This window comes from Xyrauchen texanus, chromosome 35, assembly GCF_025860055.1.
Source record: "Xyrauchen texanus isolate HMW12.3.18 chromosome 35, RBS_HiC_50CHRs, whole genome shotgun sequence".
NCBI lineage: Eukaryota > Metazoa > Chordata > Actinopteri > Cypriniformes > Catostomidae > Xyrauchen > Xyrauchen texanus.
This window is the reverse complement of record NC_068310.1, coordinates 31,828,478-31,849,859: the sequence shown is the minus strand read 5'-3', so window position 1 is coordinate 31,849,859 and position 21,382 is coordinate 31,828,478. Positions and strand designations below refer to the sequence as shown.

At 37.5% G+C, this 21,382-nt stretch overlaps 1 protein-coding gene and 1 pseudogene across 1 annotated transcript; one reads left to right on the top strand and one right to left on the bottom strand.

Moving 5' to 3' along the window:
* Window positions 1-1,526: 1,526 nt before the first annotated feature.
* Window positions 1,527-3,998, top strand: LOC127629024 (molybdate-anion transporter-like; annotated as a pseudogene).
* A 190-nt stretch (window positions 3,999-4,188) lies between these two features.
* Window positions 4,189-19,488, bottom strand: gdap1l1 (ganglioside induced differentiation associated protein 1-like 1). The gene is made up of 6 exons (XM_052106037.1): window positions 19,295-19,488; window positions 17,217-17,409; window positions 9,694-9,867; window positions 8,740-8,834; window positions 8,111-8,225; window positions 4,189-6,679 (listed from the first exon to the last, which is right to left on the bottom strand). The coding sequence occupies exons 1-6, from the start codon at window positions 19,472-19,474 to the stop codon at window positions 6,336-6,338; spliced, it is 1,101 nt and encodes a 366-aa protein (XP_051961997.1). The 5' UTR covers window positions 19,475-19,488; the 3' UTR covers window positions 4,189-6,335.
* Between the last annotated feature and the right edge of the window lie 1,894 nt (window positions 19,489-21,382).

Below are 21,382 nucleotides of genomic sequence, written 5' to 3'. Positions count from 1 at the left end.
AATTTGCAGACGCTACATCATTATTTGTGATATTGTATTGAACAGCAGTCTTTTGTATTGGTTTATCAGAGAAACACAAAGACACTGTCTGAAATTATTAAAGCTTGTGCATTGCTTTTAAAACGGCGTTACAGTGACATCTAGTGGCCAATTGCGGTAGCATATTTAACTCATGAATATTAATTTTGACATGCCGACGTTTTATTTGTATTTTTACTTTTTTATACAGCAAATGCTTAAAGCTACCTATCAATGAAACTAAAAACATGGATGGCATTGTAAAAATACTTTATATTTATGAGGAAAGCGCTACTTGGTTAGGGTTCGGTTTAAGGGAAGAGGTTTGGGTAGTTTCTCAGAATAAGACGGTCGCTCTTTTCTTTTGAATATTACGGATTCGACCAATCATGTATCCGTGTTCTTATTATGAATTCGTCCTGGATCTCTTTACTCATGAATATTAATGATAATAAAAAAATGACATCCTACGGTACGGAAATTCGAGCATTAGTCACTATAATGAGCCTAATACATTAAATCGTCCCCTATCCCAGCGCCCAACGTCCTTTGCAGCCAATCAGATAGATCAAATCTCAGGATAGGTATGCTATGTGAACGTTGAGATGCGTATTTAATATTCATAAGCAGAGCGCTAGCGTCCATCATGTGCGTCATTACGTTTTATTAACCCGGAAACTCACCAGGATATTGTTGAACAGAGAAGTGAATTTTGTATGCAGATCTGCGTTACAATAATTTGAAATCATGATATGGAAAATGTATATTATTCCCAAAACCCAGCAAAGACTATGCTAAACCTCAAGAAGAATGTCAAGAGAAAGGTAGCGTTATAAAGGCTTTTAACCGTAGGTAATCAACAGTAGCCTATACAATAAGTTAATTTAAATCATTATGATGCCATTAATCGATTGATATGTTTTTAACTAAACATAAAATTCATATACATAACATGTTTTTTTTTAAAAAAAATCTATTATGTGGCTTCGTCTGTTTGTATTTATGTACTTGTAATGATCATGTGGCTTTATTTGAAAGTCATTGGTAACTCATGATTGATTCCTCATAGGGTTTATCCAGCTGCATGGTATTTCTCCAAAGTCTCATTATGGGAACTGTAACTTTTGGTAAGACAGTTATTAAAAGGTGTCTGTCTGTCTGTCTATCTCATATATATGTGTGTGTGTGTGTGTGTGTGTGTGTGTGTGTGTGTGTGTGTGTGTGTGTAAATGTAAATGTAAATGTGTGTGTGTGTATATATATATATATACACACACACACACACACACATACATACATATACATATACATACATACACATACATACATATACATACACACACATACATACATACACACTTTTCCACAATTCTCCTATTACAAAACAGTGCTGTAAGTCTTTTTAGGCAAGTCAGGTCACACTGTGTCCATCTTTAGAATGCTCCCAGGCAGCTATTTCCAGTCATGAAAGTTCAGCTTCTACTTGAATTGGAGAACATTTGGGGAAATCTTCAAAAAGGTTGGTCAAGATTATGATCAAAGAACATATTTTAAATCAGTAGTCAAGTAGTCTGACTACACTGGTATTCAAATATGTGTGTATCATTATAAACATTTGGCAGCTTTTCCTCAGTTTTAAGCTAAAATGTCTCTGCTTTTCGAGCTAATGCGCTAATTCTCGAGTTGACTGACAAGCGATGTCTGCACCAAAATCTGATTAGCTCTTTTATCTGTAAAGTGGTACTTGTACCTTTTCTACATCCGTTGACCATTGGGCATTTCCATTTCCTCCACTCATTTTTATAGAAGTGACCTGTCTCTGCTAAATAGTCTCTGATGTTACTCAAAATTACTTCAAAGAATACCATGGTACTACCATGGTACATGTCCAATAAAATCATGGTATTACCATTGAACCTTATCCAAAAAAACATGATACGTTTGAGTATTTGCTTTAAATAGTGTAATATACTATTTTTGTATATTTTTGTTTTTCTTGGATTCCACAGCTAAAACATAATTTTAATTGGAACAAGAGCTATTAGAGGGAGATGATCCACCACTGAGGTTTATTTAGAAGTTCTCCCATCACTTATGTGCCCCTGAAGACATATCTTGGTCCATCATGTTTGTGACAGCATATCTGGCATTTGCGGTCTTGTCTGGATTGTGCGTGGCATTAGAGATCACAGCTTGCCGTCTCACCTCACCCCAGGCCACACCGACAGCCAATCCGGCCTTCCGACTTTTCCAGAACCTTTTTCTGAAGGTCTATCTCCTGGCCCTCTGGGCAGACTGGCTGCATGGACCTTACCTTTATAAACTCTATCGACATTACAACTTCCTGGAGTCTCAGATCGCCATCCTATATGTATGCGGTCTTGCCTCTTGCTTGCTGTTTGCTCCAGTGGCTGGCTGGCTGCCACAGATTCTGGGCCAAAGACAGACGTGTCTCCTGTTCTGTCTGGCCTATTCCATCTGCTGTGTTACCAAACTGTCCCAGGACTATTTTATTCTCATTCTAGGATGTGTCCTAGGTGGCCTGTCCACCTCTCTGCTAACCACCACGTTTGAGGCCTGGTATGTGCATGGTCACATTGATGTCCATGACTTTCCCAAAGAATGGATCCCAGTTACTTTTAACAAAGTTGCAAACTTGAATCACGGACTGGCGGTAGACGCCGGGCTCGTGGCGAACCTGTTTGCAGAATGGCTGGGGCTGGGACCAGTCGCTCCGTTTCTTTTGGCGATCCCGAGCCTTGCTGCCTGTGGCTGGTTTGTGCTGTTCGAATGGGGTCAAGAGGAGAGACCTGAGGGTGCACACGGAGACAAGAACGGCCCTCTTATGAACCCTCTAATCTCCGTGAAGTTGCAAACATCAGCACCGGCCTGTTTCTGGTGCGGCTGTCTGGAGGGGTTGCGCTGCTTGATGTCAGACCGCCTTGTTATGCTATTGGGTGGCGCGCAAGCACTCTTTGAAAGTGTCCTCTACATTTTTGTGTTTCTTTGGACCCCCTGTGCTGGACCCGCATGGCCCTCCTTTGGGAATCATTTTCTCTAGTTTGATGGCTGCCAGCATGGCAGTCTCCACACTTTTCCGGCTTGCCACATCAGCCCCTTATCGACTCCAGCCAGGTCACCTTCTCTGCTTGGCTGTGCTGCTAGCTTTCTTTTCCTTCTTCATGCTGATGTTTTCTACCGTGCCTGGCCAACCCAGGCCAAAGGAGTCTCTGCTCGCCTTTATTCTGCTTGAACTAGCCTGTGGACTTTATTTCCCTGCGGTGAGTTTTCTCCAGAGCCGTGTGATCCCAATGGAGCGCAGAGCCATTGTGCTAGCTTGGTTCCGTTTGCCTCTCCATCTACTGGCTTGCCTGGGGCTGCTGGCCCTTCACGGGGAGGTTTCTGGGTCGGGGGCGGGTGAGGCTGGAAGTGGCACCAGACATATGTTTGCTAGCTGTGCAGGGATGATGCTGGCCACTCTGCTTGCTGTAGTCAGTCTTTTCACTGTGGGCAGGAATGATGCAGATTTAAGACTAGATGGGACTAAATTGGAAGGAGAAATCTGAGTGTAGTAGAGATGGACACTGGTTTGCATAATACTGTATGTGCTATAATAAAGTTTGTTCATGGAAGCTGTCATAGCTAAACAATTGAATTTATGGGTAGAACCTTGGTTTCATTTCTTATTTTCATGTTAATAGAACCAATAAACTCCTTTATAAAAAGTTGTTAAATGTTTTTACTGTGAGGGGCCAAAATGTAAGGATGTATTTATATGATTAACAGATTTTAGACAACGTTAACGGCATAGTGCACCCTAAAATGAATATTTTGCGCAGGTTTGGAGCAACATGAGGGGTAGTGGTTGAATGGTCCCTTTAAGAAATCCTCATTTTGAGCTGAATCTCTGATGTCATTACTGTATTTTCCTTTCAGCTATTATCAATCAAGCCAACCAAAAAAGACCAGATGTGTACAAACAAATTACACATATTATATTGTTACAATTAAGTCTTGAAGTGTAAAAGCATATCTTATAGACAATAATGGATTTGTTTCTAGGGTGAATTTTACATTTTTACATCTGTAAAAAAAAATCTGATAATTGCTATTTCTAGCTTCTGCTGCAACAGAACAGACAAAGAAGTTAAGGTAAGCATTTTCATTTATTTCAATTGATGGCAACTGAACAAATTAAGGCTCATGAACAAACAGATTAAGGAGCACTATAAATAAATGCATATTTGAAATATATAAAAATAAAAAATAAACTATTGTGAAGTCTAATGACCACAGACATCTATATATTATTTTTCATTTATTAATTTAACCAACATTCCATTTTGGAGTTAAGTGTCTTTCTAAATGAGATTTCTCAACTCATTTCTCCTCTCAGGAGAGATGTGTTGAGATGTTAATCTCAGGCATTTTACTCTGTTAAAGTAGTGTAAATGACGGAACAGCAGCGCACACAATTTAATCAAAGTGTTAATACATCTGTGTGGTTGTATATGGCTTGAAGGAGGTGGTATAACATCCATATTATATAATCTTTATTTCATGGTTTCTTGCAGGTTTTTGTCAGTCTGATTAAGTTGAATTTGCATAAACATTTCTCTTCTAAACCTTGTTATTGTCTTTGGTTATAAACCCGTTACATCTTGTGGCATGCTTGGGGGAAAAAATGGATACCCTACTTTAATAATTAGATTTTTGTTATGATCCTAGTTTTTCAATTGAATTTGTGGTGTATTTGATTTAATAACAAAAGTCCCAGGATCTTTTACACTCAGAACTGTCAATCAACACTCTTTTACACCACCTCCATTTTAAGAGAAAATGTATTCAAACTGTGGCTCAGTTGAATTTTGGGGACTTCATTAGTGATAATAAAAAATGAAAACAAAATTATAAAGAATTCAACTCAAATTTCAAAAAGTAATATACAAAAAAGAAATATGCACAGATTGGCAGTCTTGTATAAGGGAACACGTTCTGTTCTCTTCAATGATTTCTGCATGAAACTCTAATCTTTGCTTTCTCTGTAAGAGTATTGTAAAATTATAAAACCTCTGCAGAGGAGGTCTGTAAAAATGTCTCTGGTTCTTCTCACCAACTGCAGCAGCAAACGGTCAGGACCATTCAGAGTGGTGTCATGGATAGTGATGTGGTGCATTCTGCTAATGAATATTTAAAACCCTAGTGTGCTGTATGTAAATCTGCACTAAAAATGTGTGACTGAATGCTGATTTCATACATTTGCAAAAGGGAATAAACCCAAAATGATTAGGTTTTCATAATTTTGATGTGTTCACAAAACTTTTGTGTGCCATAAGTTTCAGGGTTGAAACCCTTTAATGGCAAATAAGACAAAAGGTGAGAGCTTAAAATAAGAATGCAAAGTACTACGATGATGTATAAACTTTATTTTTTGGCTTTAAGTTTTTAATGTACTTAAAGTTTACTTGACTATTGTGCTATTCCATTTAATCAAATTGAACTACATGCGTTCTGAATGGCAAAATGTGTAGTGTTTATAATTTGAAAGGAATATTGTTTGACTGTCTGCAAGCCTAATATGAACAGAATATTATAGGGAACGTTTATCCAAAAATTACAATTCACTCATCATTTTCTCACCCTCATGTCATTCCAGACGTGTATTAATTTCTTCCTTCTACTGAACACAAGGAAGGTTTTTAGAAGAATATTTCAGCTATGTGGGTCCTCACAATGCAAGTGAATGTGTAACAAAATTTTGAAGCTTCAAAAGGTGCATACAGGCAGCACTAATGTAATCCATATGACTTCAGTTGTTAAATCTATGTCTTCAGAAGCAATATGAAAGATCTGGGTAAGAAACAGATCAATATTTATGCCTTTAAATTCTTTGAGAGCAAGACAATTTTAGGATCCACTCACTTGCATTGTTTGGACCTACAGAGCTGAAATATTCTCTTAAAAATATTCATTTGTGTTCAGCAGAAGAAAAGCCACACACATCTGGGTTGGCAAAGGGTGTATAAATGATGAGAGTTTTCAATTTTGGCTGAACCATCCCTTTAAATCAATAAACAAAATGGTAAATGTAAATAAAAAGTCATTGATTACCAGAGAAGGTGCTGTTTGGAAGAATTCCTAGTCTTGGAATGTTCTTAATATATATATTTATTCATTTATTCATTCTTTCACTCAAATAAGTAATATTGATTATCTGTGTATGTTTTCTTGTTTTCCTGCTCTCATAAAACAGTGTTACCGAAAAGTTAGAACATCACACAGATACACAGACACCAAACACTACAAGAGCACATTTACTACATGTATTTCTTTTTTAAAAACCAATAGGCAAAATAACCCATCCCCCCGAGAGACCCCATTAAGAAGGATGCCCCAATAAAGGACGGTGGCTTCTTTTTTACCATTCGGAATGCATTGGGAAGAACAGCAGATAGGAGGGTCGTGTGGATGTCCCCCAACACCTTACGGAAAGCATAGCGTTTCTGCACATGCTCAAAAAAGGACTGGAGGTTTGGTCGGCTCCCGTCCTCCCAGTATTTCTTTGAGAGTCCCAAGAACTTGAGCCTGTGCAATGTGGCTCCAAGACAAATATCAGCTAGTGTAAAAGTAGGTCCACAAAGCCATAATTCACACTTTTGACCTGTGTAGACAAAATAAAGAACTAAAACAGGTTCTGAAAGCTATTATTTTAGCTTTTAATATTTTATCATATTAAAAAAAAAAAAAAACATTAAGAAATGTGATTTCTTGAACTTGAACAAGAATTGGAATGCTCGAGGGGTCTGGATAGCTCAGCGAGTATTGACACTGTCTGCCACCCCTGGAGGCGCGAGTTCGAATCCAGGGTGTGCTGAGTGACTCCAGCCAGGTTTCCTAAGCAAATCAATTGGCCCAGTTGTTAGGGAGGGTAGAGTCATATGGGGTAACCTCCTCGTGGTCACTGTAATGTGTGGTTCTCACTCTTGGTGGGGTGCGTGGTGAGTTGTGCGTGGATGACGCGGTAATGTGCTCAACAAGCCATGTGATAAGATGCGCTGTTTAACGATCTCAGACACAAAGGCATAAGATTCGTCCTCCACCACCCGGATTGAGGTGAGTCAATACGCCACCACAAGGACTTAAAGCACATTGGGAATTGGGCATTCCAAATTGGGGAGAAAAGGGTAGAGAAATGGGTGTCAAATTGGAGAGTTCAGAAAAATGGAGAAATGGGCGTTTTGAACTTCGGCTCTTTCATGTCCCAGGGGTTGATTTTTGAACCGGTTGCAACTTTATTTCTTTTTGTTACTGGAAGGTCACATGTAAAACTTTGAAACTTTTTTTTAATCATGCCTTCATGATTTCTTCTTGGTAATTTTCAAATTCCTTTTATGTATAAAATTTACAGTTTTAGCCTTGTCCCAATCCCAGACTTTCAAAATTAAACTATGAAAAATCAATGATAAAAATACAAATTACTACATTTTTAAAACTACCATAATCTAAACAAAGAGTGAAATAAACTATTTCAATATTTATTATGTGAACATGATTTCTTTCTTTATTTTGATCTTTTTCTATGATCTTTTTTATTTTTCTATTCCGGCAGTCCCACAGTTGTGGCGTCAAACAAAGAAAAATCAAGGTATAAATGCACTTGTGAGCAGATAATTATTTTTGGATTACTGAAATCCAAATTATGGATTAGGTGTGAATATATCATTTAATTTAGTTTATTTAGTATACATAAAATTCACACATTTCAAAGATGATACGAATGTCTTTTCCATCCATCATTTCCACCATGGAATTATTTAAAAGACAATTCAGAATGTAAGATGTGCTGGAAATTACACTGTGTTGGGATTTTTGATGACTTTTAGGAAATATAAAAAAAAAAAAAATCAAATGCATGTAAACCTGTAAGCATATGATGCACAGTACATACAAGTGTTTTTTGAGACTTTACTTTCTAGAAGTTTGCTGTGCTAAAAGCGCCCTAATTTAAAAAATAAAAATTAAAAAACAAACACCATCTAATGACTGATTTGCAAGTATTACCTGATTTATTTTATTTTAATAGAAAACGTACCATGATATTCCAGTTTTCTTTTTTCCAGCTCTGCCTCTACTTGGTCTAGTACCATGGCCAGCTCACCAAGGATTTTCTTTAAGTAGTTCACATTGTCGTGGTCCAGAATCTTTGCCTATACACATGAAAGTATTTAAGAGATGTACACATTTAATTTCAGATACATGACAGCGATTTTACCTTATGTCTCACTGAAAGGGACAGTTAGCTGTCATTACTCACTCGCACATTGTTCCAAACCCGTATTACTTCTTCCATGGAACACAAAAGGAGATTTTTGACAGAATGTTACCCACTGTCACCATTCGCTTACATTGTATGGAAAAAAAGATTAAATGAAAGTGAATGGTGACTGAGGCTAACATTCTAACATCTCCTTTTATGTTCCACAGAAGAAACAAAGTCATATGGGTTTGGAACAACATGAGGGTGAGTATATGATGACATAATGTTCTTGCAATCAAACCATTCTGCAAACTGCTTTTTCTGCAAACATGTAAGCAATATAAACAAAATTGACCATGTCATGCCTACAATCAATGCTAGTATAATATGCTATACAATATATTGCATTGGTACGTACAATGTGTATTATTATTACTGCAGTAAAGCATGCAATGTTGACTTACCATGAGCTTTTTTTGCTTGGAGAGGTATGGTTCTGTCAGCTGGGTCTCCTCATGATCTAATTTCATTAGTTCAGAAGCAGCATTGGCCAAATGTCCTGAGAGAAACAAAGATCAAATTGACTACTAGAGCTTTCATCTGCATTGAATATTCACATTGTAAAACCCCATTTGCCTTGTAAGTCCCTTCATGATAAATTATGTATATATAATATTGTGGGGTGGGCCGCACAGTGTGAGCAGGGAAGGCACGATTTTCTACAAAGTTTTAATGCTCTAGACAACTAATTAAAGAGTTTAATAAGATTTTACACACATAAGCAGTGACTTTGATAAACTGCACCTATCAAAAGGACTCCACCCAAGTTATGAACCATAAAAGAGATTTATTTGCAATTATCTTGAATTTCCATTACATCATTTATTCTACTGCAATACATTGGCTGGATCAACTTCTTGGCTTGATTTACACTGGACCAGCACATTACATAACAGGCGAGCAATGCAGTTCACAGCTAGTACGTTGGATCCAATATCGATGAACTCTGTATAAATAGGTCAGCATTTTAATGCGCAGAACGATTAGTGTGACTAGGTTGTCATGCAATTTGTATCTTAGTTTTTCAAAACAGGTTGTGTAAAGAGATCTATCTGTCTGACGGTCTTGTCAAAAATCTAGTCTAACAAATTTGGCTTGTTATAATGTATAGTATTCCTAAATCATATAAAGTACTTCTGTTTACAAATAATGTGCACGAAATAAAAAAACATGTTGGTGTGGGTTAAATAAATGAATTACTCTTTATCGATCGTCAAAACTATTTTATTTATCATTTTGAATCCCAGTTTTTCAATGTGATCTCTGATTTATAAACCCCATTGGATAGTTAAATTATTTTCTTTTAGAAATAAACGGTTATTCAGAGTCAAAGAGCACTAAATTGCAGCTTCACTTACTACGTATTTCTGCAGTGGCATACTTTGGGATCATGGAGTCCATAGTTAGTTCAGGATGGAGGATGCATCCATGTGTGTAATCATCCATGGGTAACCCATCCAGCAAATCCCGGTACTGCTTTACTCTTGCATTCATGGAAGTGCCTTCATCTGGAATCAGCTGAGCTACTGTGTCTGAAAGAAAAAACACATCACACAAAAAGACCGTATTTTCTCTCTATTTTAATATGCAGTACTTTAATATACCCATGGCTCTACAGCACCCTTTAATAACTAAATTGATAAAACTGTGCAAATATCAATTATTCCCTGAAGCACAGCATGAAGAAACAGTATGTCAAATGTGTAGGATGTCCACATACAGTTCTCAGTATTCTTGATACACTAGGAAAACAATCCTCATGTTGCAGACTGATTGCACTGTGAATTCCCTAACAGAAGGTCGAAATGTTTTGCTGCTGAAATCTGTCTGTTTTTACACCGAATCAGTGCCCCCCAGGTGCCGAAACTGGAAGTGCTGTTGAACATCTGGCATGTGCAGGGCCGTATCCACAATATACATTGAGAGGGACAAGTCCCATTCAATAATCATACACACACACACACACACACACACACACACACACACATTTTAAGTCAGAGGTTTACATATACTATGTTGAAGTCATTAAAACTATTTTTTTTTTTAATTCCAGTGTGTCAGAAGTTTACATACAGTAAGCTAACTGTGCCTTTGAGCAGCTTAGAAAATTCCAGAAAATTATGTCAAGCCTTTAACCAATTATCGTCTTATAGGAGGTGTACCTGTGGATGTATTTTAAGGCCTACTTTCAATCTCAGTGCCTCTTTCCTTGACATTATGGGAAAATCAAAAGAAATCAGCCAATACCTCCTCAAGTCTGATTCATCCTTGGGAGCAATTTCCAAATGCATGAATTTACAACATTTATCTGTAAAAATAATAGTATGCAATTGTAAACACCATGGGACCATGCAGCCATCATAACACTCAGGAAAAAGGCACATTCTGTCTCCTAGAGATGAACATAGTTTGGTGTGAAAATTGCAAATCAGTCCCAGAACAACAGCAAAGTACCTTGTGAAGACGCTGGAGGAAACAGGTATATATAAGTATCTATATCTACAGTAAAACGAGTCCTATATTGACATAACCTGAAATGCTGCACAGCAAGGAAGAAGCCACTGCTCCAAAACTGCCATAAAAAAGCCAGACTACAGTTTGCAAGTGCACATGGGGACAAAGATCTTACTTTTTTGGAGAAATGTCCTCTAGTCTAATGAAACAAAAATTTAACTGTTTGGCCATAATGACCATCATTATGTTTAGAGGAAAAAGGGTGAGGCTGGCAAGCCGAAGAACACCATCCGAACCGTAAAGCATGGGGGTGGCAGCATCATGTTGTGGGGGTGCTTTGCTGCAAGAGGGACTGGTGCACTTCCCAAAATAGAAGGCATCATGAGGAAGAAAAGTTATGTGGATATATTGAAGCAACATCTCAAGACATCAGCCAGGAAGATAAAGCTCGGTCGCAAATGGTTCTTCCACATGGACAATGACCCCAAGCATACCTGCATAGTGGCCATCACAAAGCCCTGACCTCAATCTGACAGAACATTTGTGGGCAGAACTGAAAAAGTGTTTGTGAGCAAGGAGGCCTAAAAACCTACCTCAGTTACACCAGTTCTGTATGGAGGAATGTGCCAAAATTCCAGCAACTTATTGTGAGAAACTTGTGGAAGGATTCCCAAAACGTTTGACTCAAGTTAAACAATTTAAAGGCAATGCTACCAAATACTAACAAAGTGTATGTAAACTTCTGATCCACTGGGAATGTGATTAATGAAATAAAAGCTGAAATAAATAATTTTCCCTACTATTATTCTGACATTTCACATTCTTAAAATAAATTATTGATCCTAACTGACCTAAGTCAGGGAATGTTTTCTATGATTAAATATCAGGAATTGTAAAAAACTGAGTTTAAATGTATTTGGCAAGGTGTATGTAAACTTCTGACTTCAACTGTATATATATATATGTGCTTTCATTCAAACCAGGGTTCATGTACAGCAGCCGTTAATAGTACTTGTTTAAAAAATAAAATTCTGTAATTTTCTCACCCTTACATTATTACAAACCTGTATGCTGTTTTTTTTTTATATAATACTTTTTTTTGATTATTGGAACATGAGAAATAGATCCTTGCACAGCTATATTACACAACAACAATTCATAGTGAGCAGGGCTGTTCAGATTCAAAAAAGAAAATACAACTAGTATAAAGATGAATTAAAGGCACAGACTTCTAGGCCCTAAGGCAGTATTTTGTTGTATGGACAACCACTCATCTAGGCTGTAATATTTAACTAACAGTTAACCAAATATCTAACTTGTTTCTCTATTACAATGCATATTTTGTATTTCTTGACATGTCATCCATTGCAGGTGACAGTGTATATTTCAGGCTGATCAGATAACTTGCATAAATGTAGTTTGTGACAAAGAATATGTGAAGTGTGGACAGTCTATATTATGTAGATAACTAATTGTTAGTTTAAAACTTTAAAAGAACCCTGATTTTTTCTAACCAAAAAGTGTTTAGGGTCTTTATCACGTTTAGAGCATTATATAACATTATATAGTATTTTTCAGGGCTTTTTTTTATATTTAGGACTACTCATAATTTAAAGTAGTTAAGCTACGTTTAACCTACCCTTTTGAAAACATAGTTAGCTACGTTTACAAGTTACTATCAAAAAGAAGCTAACTACATTCAAGCTACTTAATGAGTCAATATTTATTTTACAATGTTACTATTAAACCAATAATAATCATAACAAAATGTACACTACTAACATTATTAATTATATATACATTTAATGAATAGTAACGTTAATACATTTAATAATGGCCATAAAATAAAATACATCAACATTAAATAAAAACAGAAAAGATCAGACACCATTTAAATAAATAAAAAATGTTTATGCTACTTCCCACTTTTCAGTCCTCCTGCTGTGCCCAGGTGTAGCCTTCTTCCCTGCAGATCCGATTGTTATGACAAACACTCCTTGGCCTGAAGTTTTGTCTTGTCACACAATATTTAGGATGGATAATATGTGAATAGAGGCTTGTTTCTCCCCTCACCTGTTACACGTTCATTGTACTTTCTGATGTTTTTGCCATTGACACATGAGTGCCAGCTTTACAGTCACATACAGAGGATGCTCTAAACATATCTGACAGACTGAGTTCTAATATTTCCATCATGGTATATTTTCATCCATCATATTAGTTTAAATAGGCCTTCCTTGATACGATGTATCGGGTCAACATTTTCAGTTAAAAATTGCATCGGGAACGTACATTTAAAAGTGTACTTATGTTATTGATGTTTCTTGCTGAGAGCGGCAGAGCACGTCTGCCGATGTCTTTTCTGCACACACATACAGTGCGCGGAGAGCGGCGGGCAGGCAAGTGACAGAGAGAGAGAGAACACGTAAATAAAGTATTTTGAAAGAGTGCATGCTGTGCTGTTCTCAGACAGAATAATTACATAATGACACGTATACGTGTGAAAACTGATGCGCAGTATCTAATACACAGAATGCTTGATAGTTATAATTGTAGCGAGCACATCAATATGAAGACAAAGCCAAATCCAGGACATTAAGAGACAATTTTGGAATCCCGGCCATGTGCCCTTTTCATTCATAAAGAGAATGTATGGTCACCCTATAATATATATAATATAATAATACATGCCATAATAAATAATTTATTTTAACAGTAAATGCATTTATTTTACATGAAAATAATAGTTAATTAAATGCTATGAATTGAGAAAACGTGTTATCAAATAGTTATGCGTAACAGGAATTTATAACAATATTCAGAACAGAAAAATAAATCCCTCGCAATACAACAACTTACTGAATTATTGTAATTAAACTCAAGTAATCTAAGTGAGCCAGAATACGCTTCAAGTTTGTCAGATGCTTTGCTTCTTCGCATTAAAGAAGGCTATTAATCCGACCAAAACATAATGTAGTGTTTGGTCACGTTACACCGCTACTTGCTGGAAAAAGTAGTTCACTACTGGAAAAGCTACTCTGTTTTAAAAGAGGCTGAGGTAATGTCAAGCTACTGAAAAATGTAGTTACATTAGTACTCACCACTTGTAAATAGCTATTCCCCAAAAGTGCCTAACCTCCCCTTTTGTGTTTGGCACTATATGAGGTTGAGTAAATGATGACCAAATTTCTTATATTGGGGTGAAATATCCCTTTAACTATTAAATAAAAAAGAAATAAAATAATGTGGTCACATGAAGTAAAAATATTATCACGTACAGAGGATGTACACATGAAATGTAATAACTCACTAAGACGCAATCACTAGATTAATTACAAGAAGTGATTGCAGTCAGATTTAGTCAAATGCTATGTGTTGACAAAAGTGACAAACTGAGAAATCGTGGCACTGAGGGGCATCCCATTTTAAACTGTGACTGCGCCCACAGGAAGGCAGGGCTGAATCAGGCTGACCTCCAATATGCTGATTAATCAGTTCTTGGGCCAACGGCTGACCTGCACCAGGCTTTCTGTGGAAGATCACTTATTCCTATGATTGCAGGATTGCAGATCCAAAATAATTTTCCATTATCCGAACACAAAGGCCCATACCTTCAAGGTACACACATAACTCTATATGACCGAGTAACACTGCATTACAGTCCTAGCATCACATCGTTTGAGTCTCAAAAGTGTATTATGCCTGTGTTCTGTATTACAATCTGCCATGTTATCTATTTTCCAATTAACAGCCATGCCTGAAAATCTACATAGTCTGAAAGCATTGGTCCCATCGGTCTCAGTACAAATTAAAGCCACAGACAGACATTGCAAATCAGGTTGGCCAACAGAATAGCATCCAACACAATTAGTGTAAGCAAGCATTTTCACAATTTGCTCAATGTTCACCCAAAAATGAAAATTATATCATCATGTACTCACCCTTACTTTGTTTCACACCCCTGTTCCAAAGACATTCTTCTCAGTAACACAAAATCAGGCAGCCTCTGCATGTTTTGTCCATAGAAAATAAGTAAATGGTGACTAAGACACTTACAGAAATTAATGGGGCCAATTTTTGGAGGGTTGAAAGGCAGAAATGTGACACTTATAATTTTATCAAAGCACTTACAATAATTTCTCTGTTAAAACTCATATATTGTATTCATGATTTTCAACATGATTTTCAAGTCATGTTTTGTTTTTTGTTTTTCTCACCAGATGGCAGCAATACATGACACATTATCATATTTTCTCATATTTTCATTATGTTTAAACTTATAGAAGTGTAGATTTTTATTGTAGTGAAGTTGCTTATTTGCATATGCAAATGATTGTAAAATTTAACAATTTACATGTAAATAACCTAAAATCCCAATAGAAGTGCATGATTTTATTGTTACTACTCCAGAGAAGTTAGTGTACACCTTGGTCAAAAATGACCGCAAACAGCCAAGGTGTTAACCATTTTTTAACAGCTTAAGAGGGTTAAGACCATTGAGAAACACTGATTTTCACTTGAGCGAGTAAGCATGGATCAAAAAAGAGCTCAGAAAGATCAGTGAAAACACTCTGCCTCCCACAGTACAACAGTGATGATTCAGTGCTCCTATTGCATACACAAGACTAGGGGCGAAACAAATGAAAGAAAGTGTAAGATAGAGTGTTAATTACTGTGCTGTTGCCTTTAAGCGCAAACAGGCATGTAGTCAAAGGAAATGGTTTTAGGTCATGTTGCTTATTTGGAAAGCTAATTACCAGAGACATATTACCAGATATTTACTCAATGGCTAAGCAAGGTAGCTTTCTAAAGTTATGTGTAGGACTGCACAGAATCTGTGCTCGCATAATTTTACAGAAAGCTCCACAGATTTAATCTGAATTTGAATACCAATCATTCACACAAATGTATACTTCCCTTGTGTGTTTATGTGTTTATCATCATTATAAACTGTTTCAAAAGGAGTTTTAAATAAATTTGGTAAAATGTAAATATTTTTGGCTAATTTCTAAATGTTTTAAGATACCAATGACAGCATTGTAATCTCAGCTCAAATGAACACATTTGATCATATTTAAATCCATTCTGCACAATTTTGCTGATTTCCCCCACAATCAGCACATAAAACAACATGATCCCTTGGGAAATTGACATGGAGCTTCCAAAAGTTCATATACCCTGAAATCAACCCAATTCAGCCTTATTACTGAAAAGCGGCTTCACCCATGAGACATTTTTGCATCAATTTATACATGAATACATTTCTCTCTAGTGCTTCTGAGCAACCACTGAAACACGGGTTCTGGTCCAATGGCAACAAGGAAGTAATCATGGTCACATAAACAATGGCGAGCACAATTCGGATGTGGCCATTTTTGCTCTCCACTAACTCCACTAACGGCCAGGTTTAAGGTTGGGATTTGGGTGTAATGTTAATAAAATGTGAATTCCTGTTGACTGTATTACATCAATTACAAAATTTTTTTTATAAATAAATACAACTAGCTTTTGGCGCCAATCTGTTGACATATCACCTGGAAACTGGAGCTCAGATGTGCCCATCAGGGGTTGTATTAGTACAGTATTACGGTATTGTGGTATTAAAGATGCATTTTGCGTGATCCGATCATAAGAGTACAGGTGCCATCGCCATACCTGGTAATTTACATCTCTTGACCACTTGTTTTAATATTTCGAGTGGAGGATCTCTGATTTCATAACTGCGCCCATCAATCATTACATCAGTGGGTTACTGCATGTTAATAAAGCTAAGAAATATTACATATTTAAACATTTTATCTAAGCGCAAACATTATCTTTAGAGCAGAATTTCTAGTTATTTTAGTGGAGTAAATACATTAACTGAGCTTCGGGTGTGTGTGCTTTTATTTTATATTGATATCAGGGACGCTGAAAAAGTTCTGTGAACTTGTGCATGTTTGTACGCAATTTTAAAATTTTCCGATCAGATGGTTATTTCCTTTTAAAGATGCACATAACCAGCAAAGTTAAAAAATGTTGTTCTAGCCAAAGCATTGATTGACAGGTAGAACTTTCAACCTAGGACTCCTTGGTTCTACCATACTCGCTTAGGGAGTCAAAAATGATTGTCCATTGGATATTATTGTTCTATGTCCACTGTACTGTGTATACCATTATAAAGGACACTGCACCCATAAATGTAGCCCTAGTACTTGTGAAATAATAACATGGATAAAAATAGAACATGATGGAAATTTTACAACTCAGTCCATCTGAATTTGTTTCTATCGTAACCTCTGGTGCCCATCCGTTCAACAACGCTTCCAGCTTTAGCCACTGGGGGCAGTGATTCAAATTTTGACCTATTGTTACCGAATTCACATCCCGATCAATCTGCACATCCCATCTGGACCTAATTCACTGGTAAGGTTACCATCAGCCATACCTCCGACAAAGTTGGTCTCGATGTAATCAATGATTTGGTTATAGTCGCTGACGATAGTGTCTCCGTGGATGAAAACCGGCACTTCCTCTCCTAGGTTGAGCCTCATGAACCAAGGCTCCTTGTGCTCAGTAAGAGGCAGACTGACATCACGTTCCTCACAGAGCAGCCCTTTCTCACTGATCACCAGACGTACCTGCCAAACAAAACACACATATGACAACATCATGACGTGCCAGTTTCGCACTTTCGCATTTTCTTTCTTTCGTGGAACACATAATGCAGAATGATAGGGGACTGATAGGCTTCCAAGGTTTTAAATTCCTGTTTGTATACAGTACACCAATTTGCTACAAAGCAGTTAACTTGACCTTCTGAAGTCTACAGTAGTAGTAACTAATGTATAAATACAACATTGCAATATGTGGAAAAAGCCCTGTCTAGGCTGAATGTGAATGCTTGCAGTTTATCCACAGATTCATTCATTCATTCATTATGGCAATAAGATGAAGAATACAAGGGGGTCTGGGTAGCTCAGTGAGTAAAGACACTAAATACCACCCCTGGAGTCACAAGTTTGAATCCAGGGCGTGCTGAGTGACTCCAGCCAGGTCTCCTTAAGCAACAAAATTGGCCCGGTTGCAAGGGAGGGTAGAGTCACATGGGGTAACCTCGTGGTCGCTATAATGTTGTTCTTGCTCTCGGTGGGGCGCATGGTGAGTTGTGCGTGGAGGCCGCGGAAAATAACGTGAAGCCTCCACACGCGCTATGTCTCCATGGTAACGCCCTCATTAAGCCACATAATAAGATGCGTGGATTGATGGTCTCAGACGCGGAGGCAACTGAGATTTGTCCTCCGCCACCCAGATTAAGGCGAGCCACTACGCCACCATGAGGACTTGGGCATTCCAAATTAGGGGAGAAAATCACAATACAATACGGTTATCTGTTTTCAGACACTTATTTACAGCGTAAATTACTACAAGTCCAGACTTGTACAAACCACAAATCCAGATTTGTTGATCAAGATAAGGCAAGCAACTGACAAAAGCATCAATGAGCATCTTGAGGAATGGCTTATTAATTTCAAGCTGCACTGAAGTTAAACCATGAGGACATTGGAGGTAAAGTAAAGGCAATAGACACATCTAATGAAGCATTTTACATCAATTGTGCAATGTCTGTGACATAAAATACTTAACAAGAAGAGACTCGGCCAGAATGTTATCTTAACTATAAAAAACTTCATAGGTAAGATAAAATAATGACCTCATCACATAATTAAAAGGACAATAACACCAATGATTCTTTTGATGTCAACTAAGTGTTCTTCAATTGCTTTTTCAATAAAAAAAGGGCAACTCCAGTGCACATCTCTGATGCATTCAGAGAGAAAAGGCATTCTCTGGTGCAAAGCTTTGCAATATTTCACTGCATTTGCTAGTCTTGAAAAATAGGAGGTGGATTTTGGCAGGCTATTGATTTATTTATTTTTTTAATGTATTTTTTTTTTGCTCAGCTTTCCATGCAAGTATGTAACTACTGTAATCAGCAACAAATAAGATTGTTGTGAAGTGTCAGATATAGTCTGCCATAAAGCGTGACATTCATTCAAAGCAAGCAACCCAACCACATACAGCAGACAGAAGCTTCCCTAGCACAAAGAGGATGAGCCTCACACACCTGGTTCAAATTTGCACAAAGCAACTGACATTAGATTACAAAATCACCATTTGTTTTTCACAAAGCTGCTTCATTTTAATGAATAATTTAGAGTGCTATCCAACAAAGCATTGCAACTCTTCAACGAAAACTGTTATATTAATACAAACGATGAAATGAATGAAAAACTCTGCGGTTTACTTTGAGCTAGTGAAGTAAGAAATTAGATTTAGTAATGTCTTTATAAAGGACGCAATTTAATTCAGGTAGGCCAGTGTAATGCAAAACCATCATCGAAAGCGCAAAATGATTAGCCTGACATTTAAAATTTCCTGTCCCACTGCATACTGGTATACACGTTCATTCAGAGCTCCACCATTTTCAAGCTGTGTATTTTTTTTTTATTTATTTATTTTTACCTTTTGAGAGCTGAAGGACTGAGTCCAGTGGTACAGAACGAGCCTGTCTTTGGAGTATGGCTTGTGTTCTATCGTAGGCTCGTGGCTTTCTTCTCCGTCTGTGATTTTGCCGTCCTCGTCCATTGCTGATATGGGCCACCAGCTACAGTTGGTGGGAGTAACATTGTTGGAAGACGCCATGACAGATGATTTTGTTCGTGTGAAAGAGTAGCAGAGAGAGAGAGAGAGAGAGAGAGAGAGAGAGAGAGAGAGAGAGAGAGAGAGAGAGAGAGAGTGAGGGGAGGGGTTTTCAGCACCACGAACAGGGGCATCATCCTCACGCGCGAACTGCTCCTTTAGGGGCCGATGACATCGAACACGTCCTTGCGCTAGAAAATCTAAACGCCGGTTTATAACAGTTGGAGTTATATTGATCTTCATATATATGTAACGCGAGACTGGGCGCAACGGTCATAGTGTCCGTTCACACAGAAAACGTTTTTGGGTTCGTCCGCGCTCCGTTTGCATCTGAGGGAAGGTCACAGTCAGTGCAGACACCCTAAAAGCACAAATGAGAGAAAAACGTATTTTATAAAGAAAGGCCTATGTATCAAATGTTCTGTTATGTTCAGTGCACTCTTCTTTTCAGTGTTTGTTGATTATTAGGACCTATAATCTCTCATGGTACCGCTGATTCACAAATGGGCCTAATTAATTTATATTAAAATCATGATAACTAAACAAACTATGCATTACTGTCTACAATTTTATGGAATGTTCAATTTATTTAATAAGGATCAAGAAAATACAAGCCTACTGTAACTATAGGGTAAAAACGCAGTACATCCTTTTAGCCAGCAGAGAGCACAGTTTCTCTCCATTCATTTTTCTCTTGTGTATTGTCGAATGAAGCTACTAGACGTTTTTCCACTGTCAGCAATATCAGCATGGGATACGATTCAATGTCAGTGGGTGGAAGCTGGCCTCTGATCAACAGACACTTCAGTAATTCCAAGAGTGAGAGATAATTTTGCCACAGAGAAGACATCCATCCATCCATCCATCCATCCATCCATCCATCCATCCATCCATCCATCCATCCATCCATCAATTCAATTCAAAGTAGCTTTATTGGCTTGAGTGTAAACAGTACAATATTGCCAAAGCAGAGGCTGTATAAAGACAGAACTACATCTATAATTAAATTGAGTCAAACAATTTAACAAATATAAAAATAAATAATAAATAATAAAAACAAATAAAAAAACAAGGTCAGAACTGGTGAAGACCACAGTGTTAAAATAGCTGAAGAGAACTGACACATAAATTAATATACACACATAAACTGAGGGTCACTGTGGTAGATAGATTCTATCTGTCTCTCTGTCTGTCTGTCTGTCTGTCTGTCTGTCTGTCTGTCTGTCTGTCTGTCTGTCTATCTATCTATCTATCTATCTATCTATCTATCTATCTACCTGTTTTCTCTGCCCACTGACTGTTTAAGATGATCTGTGTGATGAAGTGCCAGCTAGTGTGGTATGCTCACTTTCTGTCTCTCTCTCTCTTTCATTAGTCTCAGCAATCTTTGCCTTTCCTCTCCCTCTCTCAGCTCTCACTCACAAATACACACTGTTATTCTAATACCACACGTTTGTGAGCTGTGCGTCCTGTGGCTATATGACTTTTTCACCCTGAATATACACTTGACTGCCACAGACTTCACCGGACCCTGATATGGACATACAGTCCAAACCCCATTCTGCAAGTGATCTGGCAGTGCTTTTAAAAGTGTATGGGTGCCGAGGGCCGATTGGGCTGTATTTTTGGAACAGGCGTTGGGATCTGGTAGCCTTGATGGGACTGCTAAAACATATCAAGCAGCACCAAGTGTAATGAGGGGAGGCAAGGAGAGGGGTTGAAAGCCATGCAAGACCACTGGCTCGACTATTCAACTGATAACGGAGAAAAAAAAAAAAAAAAAAACCATGTAACTAAAACAAGAAGGCAATCCCTCTCCAAATGAATTTCAGCAACGACAAGCTTCAAGGAAGTTTACTATTTTGCAAAATAGACGGAAATATGAAAAAGAAGTGATTTAAAAAAAAAAAA

Excerpts from the sequence above, each read along its gene's own strand:
- gdap1l1 (XM_052106037.1), bottom strand. The coding sequence starts at position 19,474 with ATGGCGTCTTCCAACAATGTTACTCCCACCAACTGTAGCTGGTGGCCC. Across the intron at positions 9,868-17,216 it reads CGAGACCAACTTTGTCGGAG|ACACAGTAGCTCAGCTGATT; the intron begins GTATGGCTGATG and ends TTTTTCTTTCAG. Across the intron at positions 8,226-8,739 it reads CCAAGCAAAAAAAGCTCATG|GCAAAGATTCTGGACCACGA; the intron begins GTAAGTCAACAT and ends TCATGTGTATAG.